Source organism: Solanum stenotomum, unplaced genomic scaffold (genome assembly GCF_019186545.1).
Source record: "Solanum stenotomum isolate F172 unplaced genomic scaffold, ASM1918654v1 scaffold18934, whole genome shotgun sequence".
Classification (NCBI taxonomy): Eukaryota; Viridiplantae; Streptophyta; class Magnoliopsida; order Solanales; family Solanaceae; genus Solanum; species Solanum stenotomum.
Window position 1 is genome coordinate 198211 of NW_026025288.1, and position 19886 is coordinate 218096.

The 19886-nt window shown below is 32.8% G+C and overlaps 1 protein-coding gene and 1 long non-coding RNA gene across 3 annotated transcripts; both read right to left on the bottom strand.

Annotated features, from left to right (window-relative positions):
• Positions 1-1535: 1535 nt before the first annotated feature.
• On the bottom strand, positions 1536-8845 carry LOC125850735 (universal stress protein PHOS32-like). 2 transcript variants are annotated; one of them, XR_007444839.1, is made up of 5 exons: positions 8758-8845; positions 8455-8535; positions 7740-7852; positions 7092-7210; positions 6734-6762 (listed from the first exon to the last, which is right to left on the bottom strand). XR_007444839.1 is itself a non-coding variant. In XM_049530587.1 (4 exons), exons 1-4 carry the CDS (start codon positions 8630-8632, stop codon positions 1542-1544), a joined length of 501 nt encoding a protein of 166 aa, XP_049386544.1. In that variant the 3' UTR covers positions 1536-1541. The 2 variants fall into 2 exon arrangements, 1 of the variants encoding a protein (XP_049386544.1); XM_049530587.1 differs by lacking the exons at positions 6734-6762; positions 8758-8845 and adding an exon at positions 1536-1632 and having other exon boundaries at positions 8455-8632.
• Positions 8846-10791: 1946 nt separating this feature from the next.
• On the bottom strand, positions 10792-13074 carry LOC125850733 (uncharacterized). The gene is made up of 4 exons (XR_007444838.1): positions 12963-13074; positions 12046-12910; positions 11856-11960; positions 10792-10986 (listed from the first exon to the last, which is right to left on the bottom strand). It is a non-coding gene; the product is annotated as an uncharacterized LOC125850733 (long non-coding RNA).
• Between the last annotated feature and the right edge of the window lie 6812 nt (positions 13075-19886).

Genomic DNA, 19886 nt, shown 5'->3' on the forward strand with positions numbered 1-19886 from the left:
GGAAAGGGAGAGAAACTCCTCTCAACGGTTGTGGATGTAGCCATATGTCCTTGACTTGTAATTTTATAAAGGGAATTTGTTATTCAAGACCTTTTAGTAAAGGGAAATTATTATTTTCTATTTAAAAAGTAAGAATTAGGTGTCTACAAACTTGTATGTTGCAACGGGGGCCAACCATATCTTAAAATATTTTTATTTTTCTCTTACATATTAGGCGAAGTAGTGTCAAATGACGAGTTCCTAATTATACACAAGAAATTAACCAAATTCCTAACTTATTCGAATATCAAAACCCTAATCAACGAGGCCGGTAAATTCTATATTTATCATAATCCAAATTTACCATATAATATCTTAACAAATATACATATTGTCATAGTTACATTTAATATACACAATATCTATTTTTCGATTACATGACTGAAAAGTGGCAAACATGCGCTTTTACTGTGAAGTGAATTGTATTGGGCCAGTTCTATAATAAGGCTTGACATAGAAGTGTTGGGCTTTATGTCCTTTGAACCCTGAATGGTTAAGCCCTTGCAAAAGTTGTTAGTTTTAGGAGAAATTTTCTAATTACACAAACATTTCTATCATATTTATTAAGTAATTCTTTTTATAGTTTGAAAGAATTATATTTTTTTAATCACTAGTTAATAATTTCATATCAGATACACCTAGATACATGTTTTTGCTACCAAATACATTAAAATAGGGAGAGAGGCGAGCAAGAGCAGGAGGGAGGCGAATAAGATTTGTCTTTGTATCCTAGATACATGCGAATCCACCTAGATACAATGTATCTAAGACAAATTACACCTAATTTTGACCCCATATATCCCGAGATACATGTATATGGACGTATCTGAACGCACATAATCAAGGTTTAAGATGTCTTCATCATCTTTAACAAAGTATTTAATAGAGAAATTTGATAAGGGATCTAATTTCAGTATGTTGAAGATAGGAATAATATCGGCATTGGTGTTACTAGGGTTATAGAAGGCAATTGACGAAGCTAATTCAGATGGGTTGAAAGAATTAGAAAAAGTAGACTTGAAAAAAAGTTTGCACAACCTTCGAGTGTTTAGTGTATCTAAGTAATTAGCTCCTAAACTAATGGGATTTCTGTAAGCTATGAATTGTTGGGACACTACAATAGGTCTTGCAATAGTGAGTAATTTAATAAAATAAAATAAAATATCACACAACATAGAATTACTAAGAAGCTCTATCCTAATATTTCTTTTTACCTTCCCTATATTTAAATGTCTCAATAAACAATTTAGGTAAAAATGACCTGATAGTGCAAATTTTTTTTCAAATACATACTAGCATTATCCTGGAACGAAGGGATATATATGTATGGTATGATAACTTAGAAAATAGAACAATAACTCGCTATAACCAACTAGCTATTAAATTATTTCGATAATATGAAAAATATTTATATTATATGTCAGTGTATATATCTTTAAGCTCCAAGAGTAAAAGATGTATGTAGAAACATTTTTATTGAATGAGCATCAAGGCTATTGTGATCAATGCTTGTGGAAATCAGGATCTTTAACTATAGTCACAGGACAAGCTGCATTGTTCAATACATAATTTGTTACACTTCCCAACATTATCCTGTATCAAAAAAAAAATAATCCAAAAGTTAATGAAGTACTTATGGAATATAAAAAACATGTAAACAGTTAAGATTCGAAGCAGAAATGATGAACCGACTCCATTACAATGGAGCTTTCCAGAGAGAGAAATAAGAAACGATTTTATTATCAGAGTGAGAAGAAAAATGAATTGTTGTTACAAAATATCTGGCCCATGCCTATATATACAGTTGTGTGAGGCCCAACTACCTATTACTGAAAATACATCATAAATATCGGGTCAGGCCCAATACAAGTATGGAGAAATAATATCAGGATCCACTAACTCCAACACCCCCTCGCAAGTTGGAGGGTGACAGAACACCCAACTTGTGAAGATGCACATGATGAGTAGCACCTGGTAGACATTTGGTGAACATGTCGGCCAATTGAGAAGCACTGGCAGTATGAGACAGGCTGATCAACCCATCAGAAAGCTTGGTGCGGACGAAATGGCAATCCAACTCGATATGTTTGGTACGCTCGTGGAAAACAGGATTCTTGGCAATATGGATAGCAGCCTGGTTATCACAAAATAGAGGAACAGAGGTGAAAATAGGCAGCCCAAGGTCAGATAACAGACGAGTGACCCAAGTTATTTCAGCAACAGCTTTGCTCATAGCCCTGTATTCGGCCTCAGCAGAAGAAAGGGACACAACAGCCTGTTTTTTAGACTTCCAACCAATCAAGCTACCGCCCAAAAGTACACAGAACCCAGTCACAGAGCGACGACTGTCAGCACAAGCCCCCCAATCACTATCGCAATAAACAGCAAGGGAAAGGTCAGGATTAGAGGAGAAGAAGACACCAAACTCAGAAGTTCCCTTGAGGTAACGAAGGAGATGCAAGGCAGCACGCATATGAGGCACACATGGTCGCTGCATAAACTGACTGAGGTGTTGAACAGCAAAGCAGATGTCAGGCCGCGTATGAGTTAAAAAATTCAACTTGCCAATCAAACACCGATACTCCTCGGGGTGAGGAAGAGGGTCCCCAACATCAGCATGTAGCTTGGTATTTATCTCAAAAGGACAAACCACTGGTGAACAAGTATGACTGTTAAAGGAAGTTAGGAGATCATGAACAAATTTTTTCTGATGCAGCAGAACCCCTGAGGGGGTGTACAAGACTTCAATCCCGAGAAAATAATTGAGAGACCCCAAGTCTTTGATCCTGAACTCAGCATGGAGGAAAGATTTGAGACAGGAGAGCTCAACTAGATCAGACCCAGTAAGGATGATATCATCCACATAAATGGCAAGCAGGGCCAAAGAATCACCAGAACCCTTATGAAAAAGGGAATAATCATTGAGGGAATGGGTATAACCTCTAGAACATAACGCCTGAGACAATTTGGCATACCATTGCCTAGAAGCCTGCCGTAAACCATAAAGTGACTTCCGTAACTTGCAAGCTAAAGGAACAGAAGAAGAGGAAGAAACAGTCAAACCAGGAGGAATGCGCATAAAGACTTCCTCATCAAGATCCCCATGTAGGAAGGCATTATTGACGTCAAGTTGAAACATAGGCCACTGTTTCTTGACAGCCACAGCAACCAAAGTCTTGACAGTGGACATCTTGACAACAGGGGAAAATGTCTCATGAAAGTCGATGCCCTCAACTTGAGTGTCACCCCGGACTACCAAGCGAGCCTTGTATCTTTCCACACTCCCATCAGCTTTATACTTGATCTTATAGACCCATTTGCACCCTATAGGCTTCTTGCCATGAGGTAAGGGAACAATATCCCAAGTACCATTAGCAGCCAATGCATCAAATTCTAACTGCATGGCATCCTGCCACTCAGGCACAAGAGCAGCCTGAGAATAAGAATTGGGTTCAACAACAGGATGCTCTCCAGAAGTAAGGGAACTGGAGACGTGAGCAGAAGTACGAGAGAGATAAGGAGGAAGGGAATAGGCACTGAGATATTTGGGCAAAGAATGAGGACGAGAAGATTTTCTCGAAGGAGGCAGTGGAGGATCAGGATGATCAGAAAGTAAATCACTAGCAGAAGGGTTAGTAGGTGGAGGAGGATCGACAATAGTAAGGTCATCAAAATAAGAGGAGGAAGGAAAAAGGGATGGAGAAGAAGGAACAGTGCTGGAAGTAGAAAAGGGGAAGATATGTTCATGGAACACAACATCCCTAGAAACAAAAGAAGTTTTGGAAGAAAGATTATATAGTCTATACCCTTTCTTTCCAAATGGATATCCTAAGAAAATGCAAGGGGCAGCTCTAGGTTGAAACTTGTCGCGATTGGACTTAGAGACAGTTGAGTAACAGAGGCACCCAAAAGCGCGAAGATGAGAGTAGGTGGGGGGTTTGGAGTAGAGGATCTCATAGGGACTTTTCTTATGTAATAAAGAAGAAGGGAATCTGTTGATAAGGTACGTAGCAGTGAGTATGCAATCCCCCCAAAAGTGAATGGGAAGAGAAGACTGGAAAAGAAGAGCCCTGGCAGTTTCAAGCAAATGTCGATGTTTTCTCTCCACAACTCCATTTTGTTGCGGAGTGTGAGGGCATGTGGTTTGATGAATGATACCCTTGTGGGAAAAAAAATCAATACCAGCAGAACTGGAACCCAACTCAAAAGCATTATCACTCCTGACAGTGAGGACCTTGGAGCTAAATTGGGTTTCAACCATGTTGATAAAAGCTTTCAAAAGATCAAAAGCATTGCTCTTGGCACCCATTAGATGTGTCCAGGTGGCTCTAGAAAAGTCATCGACAATCGTCAAAAAATATCTAGAGCCATTGTGAGTAGGAGAATGATAGGGTCCCCAAGTATCCAGGTGGATCAACTGGAAAGAGGAAGTGGATTGAATAGAGCTGTCAGGGAAAGGTAGCCTAGTTTGTCGAGCTAAGGGACAAACAGGGCAAGGAAATGATTGTTTAGGAGATAAAATATGTTGAAGTGCTGAAATATATTTCATACGAGAAAAAGGAATGTGACCAAGTCTATAATGCCAAACAATATCCATTTTATTGACTTTATTCAACTTGTCAGAAGCAACATCAGTTACATTGGCAGAAGTGCCAAGGGAAACAGATACAGCAGAATCAATAGTAGAACTACAGGGAATAGAGGGACAAACAACAGAAGAAGTATGCGCAGAAGAAGTTGTGGGAGGAAGCAACAGCTTGTAGAGGCCATTATCCACCTTACCAAGAACCAGAGGCATCTTCTGAGAAGGGGCCTGTAAAGCACACAAAGTTTTGGTAAAGTAAACAACTCCATCTAGCTGATCAACAAGCTTGTGAACAGATATAAGATTGTACTGCAAGGAAGGGATGTAAAGCACATTGTGCAAAGTAATGTGAGGAAACAGAGTCAAGGAACCTGTATTGGTGACCTTAACTTTATAACCATTAGGAAGGGAAACAAGTACAGGGATAGGTAAAGTTTGAAGGTTGAAAAGTAAGTCCTTGTGGGAAGTTATATGATCAGAAGCTCCGGAGTCTATGATCCAGAGGAAACTATCTACCTGAGAGAGCATACATGATTTGTACAGAACACTTTCAGATATCAGCTTACCAGCAAAATTGGTAGACGCCATGAGACATGAAGGACTGGATGTAGTAGGAGAAATGTGAGTCTGTTTCAGCAGCAGCAACAATTGAGAATGTTGATCAGAGGTTAACCCATAAAGACCACCATCAGTAGCTTCTGAAGACAAAGGGGAGGCAGAAAGAGGCTCAACTTCAACATGAGCTGCAGTCTTCCGAGATCCTAGATTTTTTTTGTGAACTTGAAACCAGGTGGAAAACCATGTAACTTGTAGCACTTGTCAATTGTATGCCCTGGTTTCTTGCAATATTTGCAGAGGATGGAGGACTTACTAGATTCAAAATTTACCCGGGAGGAAGATGACGGTTGTTGCGTAACTCCAACATTGAAGGACGTGGAGCTGGAAGGAAAGTGAGAAGGAGCAGAGACAGTTCTCTGTTTTTCATCATTAAGAAGCAGCCCATATGCAACTCCAACCGAAGGAGTGGGTTTCAACAGAAGGATGTGACTCCTAACCTGAACATAAGTGTCATTCAGCCCCATGAGGAACTGATAGAGCTTCTGCTCATCTTCATCTTCCTGATAAAGTCCTTTGGCACCACAATTACAAATCCTAGCTCGTCTGACAGAAATGGAGGCAATCTCATCCCAGAGCTGCTTAATTTTGTTGAAATATGATGGAATGTCAAGAGATCCTTGAGAAATATGAGCTAGTTCCTTTTTCAACTCAAAAATTCTAGCACCATCAGCTTTTCCATATCGTTCCTCAAGTTCACTCCAGACGTCACTAGCAAGTTCAGAATACTCAACACTACGCCCAATCTCTTTAGATAAAGAATGAAGAAGCCATGAAAGGACAAGATCATTGCACCTCTGCCATTGCCTAGCTAATGGTGAGTCAGAGGAGGGGCGCAAGGAAGTTCCATCGATAAACTCGAGTTTGTTGCGGACGGATAGGGTGACAAGGATAGTGCGTCTCCAACTAGCATAACAAGTTCCATCGAAGGGGACAGACACCAAAGAACCTCCTAAGATATCAGAAGGATGGACATAAAGAGGATGACAAGGATGTGTGTAATCATCTTTGTGAAACTCAGTTCTGGATGGCAAAGAAGAAGCACTACCAGTAGACGAAGAAACCGTTGATGTCTCAGTTCCAGTCATCGAAAGATAATCACGAACACAAAAAAAAAAAACGAGATGAATAACCAAACGAAGGAGAGTAGAACGAAAATACCAGACTCTTTCACTACCAGAAAGAGAACAACCTTTGCACAGAGAGATTCCAAACACGAACTAGTTGGAACCCTAGAAAATCCTTGATTCGATTCCGAGACTTGTAAAATCCAAACGAAAACGGCAAGGGTAGAATCGATCGAGAGTAAGAAGCTAGAACTAGAAGGATCTATGCTTTGATACCATGTAAACAGTTAAGATTCGAAGCAGAAATGATGAACCGACTCCATTACAATGGAGCTTTCCAGAGAGAGAAATAAGAAACGATTTTATTATCNCTTGTGGAAATCAGGATCTTTAACTATAGTCACAGGACAAGCTGCATTGTTCAATGCATAATTTGTTACACTTCCCAACATTATCCTGTATCAAAAAAAATAAAAAATCCAAAAGTTAATGAAGTACTTATGGAATATAAAAAACAACATATGGATAAGTGATAACATATTTTTTTATCGCTAAATAGCTTGAAACTAATATATTTTTTTGATGCAAGATGCTAGAATCAAATCATCATCAACAAGATGAAAATTCATGTAGTCAATCAATTAATTTGTTAAAGCTTTCTAATTTTTTTTGTTAATTTATTGCTAAATAATATTAGTAATAGATTTTATTATTCAACTATAGAATTTACCTGTCGGTAATTTCTATTTTTTTAATAGTAATAGAATATAATGGAAAATAAGTACCTTTGGATAGTACTTAGGCCTCTGCTACCCATGACCAAAGAACTCAACCTGAGATCTTCAATAGAGTCACACACTTTCTCTCTTGCATCTCCCCAATACACTTTTGCCACAATGTTTATCTGTACAACAAATCAATACTTTCAAGACATTACTAATTACTTCTATGAAATTAGTTACGAAATTTTTCGATAATTTTTAGCTAATTAGTACTCCTTCTGTCCCTAATTACTTGTCCACCTTTTTTTTTAGTTGTCCCTAATTACTTGTCAATTTTGATAAATCGAGAAAGGATAAATTTTTTTTTACCTATTATACCTTCAATTAATTACTTTGGAAAAAATAGAACTTCTTGAAATCTTTAGTTTTTTATTCATTCACTTCATAATTAATAGGGGTAAAATGGTAAACTCACTACGTCAATCATTGTTTTCTTAATTGGTGTGTCAATTCAAAAGCGGACAAGTAATTAGGGACAGAGGGAATAACTCCAAGCTAAATGGATTTTTGTAATAATCCGTCGCTAAATGGAATTAGCATGAGTTTTTACTATTCACATATGAAATTTTGTTTGTCATTAATTTCTTCTTTAAAAGATTAGACTTATAAGAAAAAATATAGAACTTATTAATAGATCAAAATAATTACTACCTCTTTCTGCTTAGTCGCTGCATCAAGTAAATCAACAACTTGGACATCAGGTTTTTTGATATCATAATACTTCATCACTTCTGGATCTCTAAACTCCACCCATGGAATCAGAGCTAACAAAATAAATTGAAACCACGTCATAAAGTGAAAAAAACAAAAAGAAAAACTATCCAAAAATAAAAAGAAAATAGTTTAATATCAATCGACAATATAAAAGAATTTTTACTCCATCACACCACCTAAATGATACAAACAAAAAGTAACCTAAATATAACAACAGACGCATAATATGAAACTAATTACCTAAAAAATTAAACATGTGATCATGATGTAATTAGTGGCGAAGCCATAAATTCAGACTAGACGATTTTGAAAAATATTAGAGTATCACATCTATCCCTAGGATATCTACTTATGAGGAAATACTATTCTTAACCCCTTTACCACTAAACTTAAATATTCCTAATGTATTAAGGAGATTTTCGAAGTCAACCACAATTTTTGAACCCCTTTACCACTAAACTATTTCTAATGCACATCAAGGAGATTTTCGAATTTAGAAAAAAAAAATTTACTCTATTTTTGCAACACATTATTAATGTTAGGCCAAAGGGATTCAATTGATGAACCCGCCCCTTGACCCTCTTTCGCTCCTCAATGAATATATATACATATGTATAACAAATTAAATTACACTGATAATAAAGGAACTTACGCGAACCAGTTTTTGACCAGAGCTGGTCGCGGGACTCACTGAGAGTGTGAGTTTTGATGTGAATTAAGTAAACTGTGTCACCTTTTTCAGCCAAACTTTCAACTGTCCATTTCAATGCTTCTTTGCTGCTCGTTGAAAAATCCACTGCCACACCAATTGTCTTCCCCTTACTCCCCATTTTTTTAAAAAAAATTAATCACTTTCTTTCTTTCTTGTGAAAACTGAAAAAATAATTCAAGGAAATGGTTTTTTTTTTTTTTNTGAGAGTGTGAGTTTTGATGTGAATTAAGTAAACTGTGTCACCTTTTTCAGCCAAATTTTCAACTGTCCATTTCAATGCTTCTTTGCTGCTCGATGAAAAATCCACTGCCACACCAATTGTCTTCCCCTTATTCCCCATTTTTTTTAAAAAAAATAATCACTTTCTTTCTTTCTTGTGAAAACTGAAAAAATAATTCAAGGAAATGTTTTTTTTTTTTTTTTTTGTATATATTTTGTTTTCTCTAATTTTGATTTGAAGTAGAGGTGTTACGTGAATAATGGAAGTTAAAAGTATAGAAATTTGATCCATTATTTTCGTTTTTTGGTCTTCTCTTTCTGTTTTCATGATTTATGGGTGAAATGGGAAAACCACATTATTTCATGTTTATTGTTTTAGATTACCTTTGGGCCTATTTTTAAGGGTCTATGTTTGTAAATAATGTAACTATTGAATTTGGCTCCCCTCCATTACCCTTTTCCTCCATTTCGTCAAGTACACATTTAGATGAGAGACATGTGTATTATTTAATTGTTTAAGGTCAAGATTATATTTCATTAACTAGTTTCATAACCATAATTTCTCCTAAAACTAACAACTTTTGCAAGGGCTTAATTATGGTTATGATACTAGTTAATGAAATATAATCTTGACCTTTAACAATTAAATAGTACACATGTCTCTCATCTAGATGTGTACTTGACGAAATGGAGGGAAGCCAAATCCGTAAATATTTGGGTTTATTGAAATAAAGGAGCTACCAGCTCCACCAATATTACTAAAAAAAAAAAACACGCAAAATATTTGCATTGAGTGTGTATACATGTTGTATACTTTATACATCGGAAACTTATATGAATCTCACTAGTTTAAGATCAAATGACATAGATACATTCTGATTTGCAATATTATATATCTTTTTGAATTTTGGTGCGTCCAGATACGTCCAGATATACATATCCAGTATCTCGGGATACATGAGGTTAAAATTATGTGTAATTTGTTGTAGATACATTGTATTCAAGTGGATTTTCATGTATCTGTGATACATAACAAATCTATCTCGCCTCCCTCACCTCTCTCATCTCGCTCGCCACTCTCCTATGAATCTTCACCTCTCTCATCTCGCTCGCCACTCTCCTATGAATCTGGTATCTTAGATACATGTGAATTACACTAACATGTATCGAGTGTGATTCACATGTATCTGAAATACATAACAAATTTTGTTCATCTCCCTCCCCATCTCACCCGTCTTAGTGTATATGATAACAAAAAAAAAATAAAAAAAATAAAAAAATANATATATATATATACACTAGATTGGCCATGGCCCGTGCCAAGCACGGGCCCAACATGCTTGGTTTTAATGTCCTTTTAGTACAGTAACAATACAATTTAAATAGTTTTACTACATTTAGGAGAATGAATTTGTACTAATATTTGTAGAGCTAACGAGGAATAAATGAAAATAATTAATGTAATATATTTAATGAAGTGGCCAATATGCAATACAATTTACATTGAATCCAGTACAATTAGTTATTGGCAATGAAATGAGGCTAATACATAGTACAATTTGCATTGAATTCGATACAATTAGCTGCCTGTGTAGTATATATATAATACTACATATACACATGCAAGCCCATTTTCTTCTAGAAAAGTACGTCAGAAAATGAACAATTCACAGTTTAGGTAACATTGAGTTTTAAGCAGGTTGGGATTGGTATGAACGACGCCTAAGTTGCGACTCTGGAGTAGGCTGCTGCAAGAAGATTTTCGTTGGACCATTGGGATCGACATAACTGCAAAATCTGACAAACACAATAAGAATTCAGTAAAACCAGTTAGCATATTGAGGGGGAGGATCTTTAACAATTTTCGTTGTAAAAAGGTGAAAGCAACGTTGACATACGCATGTCTGATCATCTCACCAACTGGAGTTTGGGCAGCTTGGAGAGGATCTGCCCGTGGCTTTGGCCCCGACTGTTGCTGAGCACGTACCCAATACTTTATATTTTCAGTGATTGTAAGTTTTTGGATGATTTGCATAGTCATTTGATCACCAAGGAGAGTAGTAAAGAACTAATTCAACATCCCCTAATTGAAGAGAATAGTACACCAAGACATACAGATATGTCCAAATATAAGATCTCCAACTAAAAGCTTGATTTTAATTCTCTTTGCAGTACATGTGATCAAGAACTTTTGAGGATGAAACCATTGAACTTTTTCTTGTGAAAGATCACCTTGGAATGATTTAAAGCAACCTTCAAACACCAATTTTTTTTTTATAAGTACATGTTTGAGAAACCTCAAAAGATAAAGAATAAGAACAAAAAGGACTCCAAGTTGGAACATTTGGACTCAAAACATATCTTAACACATGTAACAACATTTAACTTATGTCTGGCATGTGAACAATTCTTTAACTAATAATGAACTAAGCGTATCACCCATTCTACTTCTCTAACATGAAAGAGCTATCAGATAGTTCTTAATTCTTAAAAAGACTCTTGAGACTCTAACTTTTATAATTACCATTTCAATCTCTTTTAAGTATTGTTTGTAATCAACCTCCGCCAAATCATGCCCAACATAAATACATCACATGTTTTGACAAAGATAAATAATTAGGACTACTCCTAATTTATAGCCCATGTTCAAAAAGTTTTCATTTCCTTTTCTCCTCTTCCTCCATTTCAGAATCCACAAAACAAAGCAAATGGAAAGAGTAAAATGTCACTTTCATCCATAAACTAAATAATAGAGCTTTCAAAAAAAAATGTAATGGTTCAAAAGAAACTATTATCTACTCAGATTACGTGAGCAACTTTCAATACTACAAATTAAATATGAAGTAGAATATAGGGGAAAAGGTCAATTCATTTATAGTAAGTTAGGATGCACATAAAAAGAAAAGCAGGAGAGTAGTGTGGACAAAGGAAGGAATAGGGACTTCTATTGGTATCTTCGGTAATGTAAGTAAATTAAGATGGTAACAAAAATGAAAGAAAGTTAAGTAACTTGGAGAGGAGCAACACGAAACTTCTACTGAAAAAAATCTTCAGGATTAGGAGGGCAATCATAATTTATTGTTGGACAATCATAATTTACTTTCAGATGATAAAATAATTACCATATATGTGCTGAAGGCAAGTGATCAGCTCTGGTATAAGCCTTTTGAATAAGAAAATTTTGAAAACCTGAAACTGCTTATAGTGAAAAATCCTTCCGACGACACCTGGAAAAGTAGACAAAGATTTATTAGACGATTGCAGGAAATATATATAACATGCAATGGTAGTCAAATGGAAGCAACAAACTACCTTTAAGGACTCGATGATAAACTAATAACGCGAGTTTTGTCTTTCTTGCTAAAACCTTTAATGATTTTTTCAAATTACTGAATAACAGATGATGATGCAGTATTGTATCAAAAATATTTTGTATTTGTCCTTGAAGTCATCCACTGCAAAGCAAAGGTCAAATTAATAGTAAGCGTATGTGTGAAATTGAAGATGATATTAAAAAATAGACATTGTTATCTTAACAAATTTAGAGTGACATGTATTGATTCTTGTTGTACCATATAGAAATTGATTTATACAGATGTGAAAGTGGAAAAGGGAGAAAAAAAATTGTTTTTATCACTACCACAGGCAATCAACAAAAAATCAGAGAGAGATCCAACATCGAAAGTTTGATAAGCAAAGAGAACGAAAAAAACACTCATCAGAAGAGGGATAGAACACTTCCAAGCCTGAGAAAGAAAGAAATTGGAGAGAGTTTGAAATGAGACCATGTATAGTAGTAATAATATAAAACTAATACTAATAACTAATAGATAGAACTAACTTGATTCCAAAAGAATCGAATAAATCTCGAACTTTGCATCTTTTCTCTATGACTAATCAGGCGGGGCGGGGGATTAGACTTCAAATTATAAACAACTTAAAAGTGCCTATTTCAAAAAAGATATTATGATGTCTTTTCTGAAATCTGCAGGACATGATCAATAATAGTATCAAAATGGAGCATCATAAACTGCCAAGTAGTATATAAGGGACTCCAAGAATCTGGTTGCAGATACATTCTTGAAAGCATCACATATATTATATAGTTTTCTCAAGTTCATCCGTCAGTAGTAATGAGACCATATTCAAATATTGTCTCACTGTTGTCACAAATTACCTCTGTATGAGACGTGAAATTGAATTATTGTCTCACTGTTGTCACAAATTACCTCTGTATGAGACGTGAAATTGAATTCAACACTTGGACCACTAAACGTGTTCAACGCTTGAGTTCTCTGCTCTTGTCCTGACCCTTCTCTGTACATTAATTATGATAGTGTTCAACTCAATAAAGCCTTGTATGATGTATGGCAGACTTATTTCTTCTAGGGTCATCTTGTCAAGTTGTCAAGTCAATTCCCAATTAGTTACAAGGATATTCAGCGAGCTCTAGAAATGAAAGGAACTACGGAACTCGCTCTATGTAAACAAAGTTCAACCACTACATACCTCATTTAATTTTTTTTTTTATTGATTTATTTGTATCATTTTAGGAGTTTGACTAAATAAGAGAAGTACACATAACATACCTTCATTTTCATTCTTCTGAATTAGTGAAATAGAAAATCTCAAAAATTATTCTATGAATCCTCAACTACATCCTAGAGATATGGTCATGAAATAACTTTAAGATCAAAATCTCACATGAAAGGGGGGAAATGGTGATAAAGAACTTGAAACTCTGAGTGCTCATGTTTCATAAGGTTTGGTTTCAAATTTTCTTATATCCTCTATGGGATATGGATTTCTGCAAAAATATATAAGCATTGAAGAATCATAATAATGGTACCACACATATATTAATCAGAAATACAGTTTAGTAGAAGTAAATGTTGTACCTTGTATATGAGAATTTTGAAGTACACTAGTGAAAAGGAGAAAAAGAAATACAATAAATTATTCAGTTGGCTGAGGCATATTATCAAACACTTTGGGTGTGCAACTTTACTTCGTAATAGTTACTTCATTTACTTCAATACCAAAAAACTTTGAAGTACCTCATTTCAGAGCAAACTTCTTAAGAACAAAAATAAATCAGAATATGCATGTCGAGGAAATAACACAAGAAAAATTACAAGCATATTATAAATAGGTCAAATTGGAGTGCTTACCAGTAAACAAATTAAAAACCAACAGATTAAAAAAAAAAAAAGGGGGAGAGAGAGATACAACATCTAAGAAAACGTCCCAATTCTTCTTGAAGATGCGGCACTAAGAAATAAAATACTCAAAAAAATCATCGATAAATAAGATCCAAACCTAAAAACTAAGAAATAATACGCTAATTGGATGAAACTTTTCAGCAAAATTGTGAAACTTCTTGTTCAAACACATGCAAAACTAAAATAGAAAACCTACCTAGAAAAGCCCAATGAAGAAGCTTCAATGAGATAATTCAAAGAAATGAGAGAGATTAATGATGCAAAATTTGACAAAAATAGAGATAGTAAAAGGACTAACCATGACTTTTGATGTTTTTTTTTTCCTACTTCCTCTAGTGGATTTGCAAGAGCTGTAATGGCAAAGAAGACAGACTTCATAGGAAATTTGGTTAAGTGTGAAGGAGTGAGTAATGGCAAGACACCTGTTTCAAAGTACTTACACGTGGCTTTCTGAACTTGTTGTCTAAAAAGTACAATTATTAAAGCCTCTTGTACAGGCACCTGCAGTAGTTTGTGGCCTAAATAAGCAGTACAATTTACACAACTTATTGTACATCTAAGTATTGCAGTGATGGTCCTTTTCTTGTTGACTTATATAATATAGAATATATATATATATATATAGTTAAGAGTATATTCCTCAAATGTGAAAAAAAAAATCAGATTCAAGGAATACAAATTAAATTTAACTTACCTGTTTGTGCTAGTTGAAGTCAAGATTATCATTCTTCGTAGAAATCATATAGATTGATCAAGATCAAACTAAAAATTCTTTAAATACACTAAAACGAGCCTTTCTAGCCGCATCTGAATCGGCCTTTATTTTATTTATTTTTTGCCCCTCGACAAAATTAAGATAAAATTGAGTCAAAAATCTCAATTAAAAAAATTAATGAAATTTTAATTTTAAAAATCAGAAAATTCATAAAGATTATAACATATCTACAATATTCAAAATAAAGTACTATGATTATTACAATACTTTTCAATCTTGAATTTTATTGTTGACATATGCTGAACAATGAAATGTGGGCTTGGTGTCGTGCACATTCTCTTCCCCTCAATTAATAACTAGAAATTGAGATGGCCTAAAAATAACTTTAGGCATGTGACTGATTTGGTCCCATTTTAATTGAACACATCAGTTATAATAAACTGTATCCAATTACACTTTTAGTTTAAATTTTAAAATCGTTTTTGCCTATGTTTTCATTCGTTTATTAGGTAGCTGCTAAGTTAGCCACATAAAATATGTCATTTACTATAACTATAACATTTGTGTTGATAAGCCATAAAATCTCGGGTCTTTTCTACTTGAGGTTGATGCTTATAATGAGGAGATGACATATATTTATATGGTTAAATTAACTATTTGATAGACGAATGAAAATACAAGTAAAAATATTTTCAAAATTTGAATTGAAAGTGTTTAATTAAAATACTTTATTAAGAATTAACATGTTTAATTGAAAAATGACTTAGTTCAAATATCTAAATGAAATATCGTGACAATTTTTTTAAAAATGACCATGTATTAAGCTTTCCTTATAATATGCATCTAGAATATATTGTCATGTAGACCTCCGTGACTTAATGGTGTACAAGCAAGCAATATTCCATTAGGACATATAAGAATTCGAAACGTAAAAGAAAAATGATGCAATTATATATCAAGATTCCATATATATAATTATAGAAACCAATATCATAATCCAGTTGATGCAAGAGGGAAACCATAAGTAGAATATTTAATTAATACTATACGTTAGAATAAATTCTTAGGGTTTAAACTGAAAATCAAACTATCGAACCTAGGGTCAACTTCAAGGTAGGGGCAAAAGAAAAAAAAACGATGTTTGATGTGAACAGAAGCACGCATTTCGCTAAGAAAGCGAATCAAAATTTATCGTATCGAAGTTATATCTACTTTTTATTATTGAATTATCAAAATTGAACTCTGAAAATATCGAGTTGAATATCAAATGTTCACCTCTAGTGAATTATGGTATACCATATGTATGGATAACGTTAACAAGTAATTTAGGTGTTTTAATTGATTTATGCCAATAAATTTGTAATGTCAGTGCTTGAGAGAGGAGATCTAACTTCTACACATGGTTTCTCTAAAAGCTAACATGTAATTGATGTTAAATGTGTATTTGATGAAATATGAATATATCTTGTCAAAATATCTATCCTTCAATACATAATTACCAAAGTTTCGTAATGTTTAATATTTAATACCTACTTTCAATTATCAATTACTGAATTACTGAAATTAAACTTTGAATTACCGAAATACTAAAAGCTTCCTAATTTCCTTGTGAAAGTATTATAATACTATTTTTTTCTCACCAATTCAATCAAAATATACGTGAGAATAGTGCATCCCAATCTCTTATGTTAGATGATCGTGAAATTTACGTGAGAATAGTACGAATTTACTACACTCATACTAAGTTCATTTGATTAAAAATTGAAAATTTTGTCTCCCACTTGGATCATAAGAACCAAAACATATGTACTTTGTCAAACACATTTTCGTTTTGATTATGCTCCTCTCTTTGCCTCTTTTAGGCAAAAGATTTTTTGTCAACAAAATTAGTATTTTTATGATCGTCAATAATTTAGAAAGAAAATTAATATTTTACATTAAATTTAAAAGTATTTTTAATATTTTTCTTCAAGATTAATCAAAGATATAGATGTAGGAGAAAGAATGGAGTCCCTACTCCTTATAATTAAAGCTAATTTCGTAGACTTATTTATATCAAAAAAGTCTATAACTTGTCAGTGATGTGACTAAAGAATAAGGACAATGAAGTATTAAAGAGAAAATTGATTAAGTTACACAAATATTCTATTTTTATCAAAAAAGTCTGTAACTTGTAAATTAATGATTTTTAAACCCTCGTGATTAAAAAAGTTAATAATAAAGTTGCAAAAGAACCATATCTTTACACAACCCTATGTATTTTATCTTTTAAGACGAGGTATTGTTTTTTCTAGAAGAAAATGAAAGATTATATTAGATTTTTAAAATTTTTAATTTAATAAAGGATTAGATCAAAATGGGCAAAACATAAATCTACAAACGCAAGTTAATAGTCCTTTTCTACATCTCCGTGCACGATCAGAGCATTTGATGCCTACTTGCCCTTGTTCTAAATTAGTAAAAGTAATAATTGTACTCCTTTTTATCATAAAATAATTGTCATATTTTTATTTTAAAAAAAATTAATTTGACTCATTTTTTAAATTGAATATATATTCTATTTTAAATTTAAATATTAAAAAATTATACGATAAATATTACAAGTTGTGATTCTCCATATGTTAATTTTATGAAAACATCTATTCTAAAATACTAAGCAAAATCCACAAAATTAAACTTTCGAAAAATGAAATTCAGACAACTTATATGTAGAAATAATATTATCTTATAAAATGAAATTTGTCTTGAATTATACAAAAGATAAATAATTAATTTACTCAACTAATATGGACAAACTAGCCAACAATAGGTGTGAACTAAAATAAACAATACATATATATATTTGATATTTTTTTCCATTTCTATACACATTGACCAGAAGCTTATAAATGTAAAATGTAATACGTTACACCTACTATCAACGGGTAGATAATTGATCATGGAAAAATTATATAAGTGAAGGTTTATTATTTAATAATTATCACTTTTAAGTATATTTTTAATTTATTATCATTTTTGTCAACTTTTAGCAATACTTACTTAAACAATTTTGTTCTTTTAAACTTAGCAAAAAGTGTTGTCATTCGCAACTTTTAGCAGTACTGTCATTCAACCAAATTGTTATATATGGTTAAAAGAATAATGTTGACAAATATCGTAAATATTTTTTAAAAAGTGTACACGCAAGTAATTTTCCCATTGATCATTATACCACAAGTAACTTACACGATGCTTTTTGTATACCATGTATTTTAAATAATAGTATTTTATATTGTTCATGTACTATAAGGGGTCATTTGGTGTGATTGATAAGAAGAGTTAATCCCAGAATAAATTTCAAGTATCTTTTATTTCGTTGTTTGGTTGCAAAGCTTGGGATAACTTATTCTAGAATTATGAATTAGTACCGAGATAAGTTATCCCTCACATTGAGTTGGTATAATAATCCCGGGATAAAATAGGAAAATGACAAATATATCCCTTTAAATCCTTTTTATACATTATTTTTCACATTAATGTATATTTACGAGTCCGGAGCCTAAAGGGCAAAAAAAATTGTCAAAAATTCCAAAAGGGCACATCACTTTTTATTCTAACCAAAAGGGCGAATTTTCCTCTGACAAAATGACAAAATTGCTGCTATTTTGTCTAAAAAAAATTATTTTATTTTTAATTAAAAATCGCTGCCACAACAGCGATTTTGTAAAATTTTTTTTTCTTAAAAATCGCTGCCATTGTAAAAAGAAAAAAAAAATTTGCTGTGGCAGCGATTTTAAGTCAGAATTATTTTTTTTCCTTACACATCGCTACAGGGGCAGCGTTTTTCATGCCGAGTGCTATTATTTTCATGCCTATTATTACTTATTAATAATATAAAAATGATAAACAAGACGACAGTATACTCAATAAAATTGTTGAAGCATGAGGAAAATTGAATTATATATCATAAATAATAATAAAAGAATATTAAATTAAAAAAAAAGTTTTTTTGTAATTCTTAACCAAATTCGCTGCTATAGCAGCGATTTTGAAGAAAAAAAAGTTATTTTTTCTTTTGAGAAAATATGCAGCGATTTTTATTTTTGTTTTGTCAGAAGCCCTTTTGGTTAATTTTTTTTTTGATGTGCCGTTTTAGTTTTTTTAAAGAAAAAGCAGCGATTTTTAATTAAAAAAAATTACAAAATCGCAGCAATTTTTAATTTTTTTTTAAATTTTTTTTTACAAAATCGCTGCTGTGGCAGCGACTTTTAATTAAAAAAAAAAAAATTTAGACGAAATAGTAGCGATTTTGTCATTTTGTCAGAGGAAAATCGTTGTTGACGCAGCGATTTTGCCCTTTTGGTTAGAATAAAAAGTGATGTGCCCTTTTGGAATTTGTGACAATTTTTTTTGCCCTTTAGGCTCCAGACTCGTATATTTACATTATTTTTAATACCATGTATAATAATACTAGTTACAGTAGCCCGTGCTAGCACGGGCCCAACATATATTTATATTTTTTATTTTAATTTATGTGACATTAATAAAATTTTGACTGTTAAACAATTTTTTTGTATGTTCTTTAAATTTTAAGTTGTTGATTATTGTGATTAATAATACTTTATATGTAATTTTTAATATTCTCTTTGTCCCAATTTATGTGTCATTGATAGAATTTCGAAAGTCAAGCAAATTTTGTATATGTCTTTTAGATTTTGAAGTTATTTAATTATTATGAGTTATAGTACATTTTACGTATATGTTACTTTTCTATCCCAAACTATGTGACATTAGTAGAATTTTGAGAGTTGATCAAATTTTTTGTATGTCCTTTAATTTTGAAGTTGGTAATTATTGTGTGATTTGTTGTACGTTTCATGTTATTTCAAATAATATATATTATTTCCGCTATCCTAATTTATATGGCACTAATAGATTTTGAGCTTCAACCAAATTTTATAGATGTCTTTATAATATTTTAGGGTTTAATTACCTCTTTTTTATTTTTAATCCATTAATATGTTTTCTTCACAATTATCAGTAGAGCTACCTTAAACGGTGATGTGGCGCTCTCTATGACCTTCATTGTCATTTTTCTTTTTTCTCCTTTTTTGAATTTTTCTCAATTATATTATTTTTAAAAGTTATTTTCATAACTCACACTTCTTGATCTTCATAAATTATACTTTTAATTAGTATTAATAATATTCATAACTTTCAAACCTTTTATATTCATA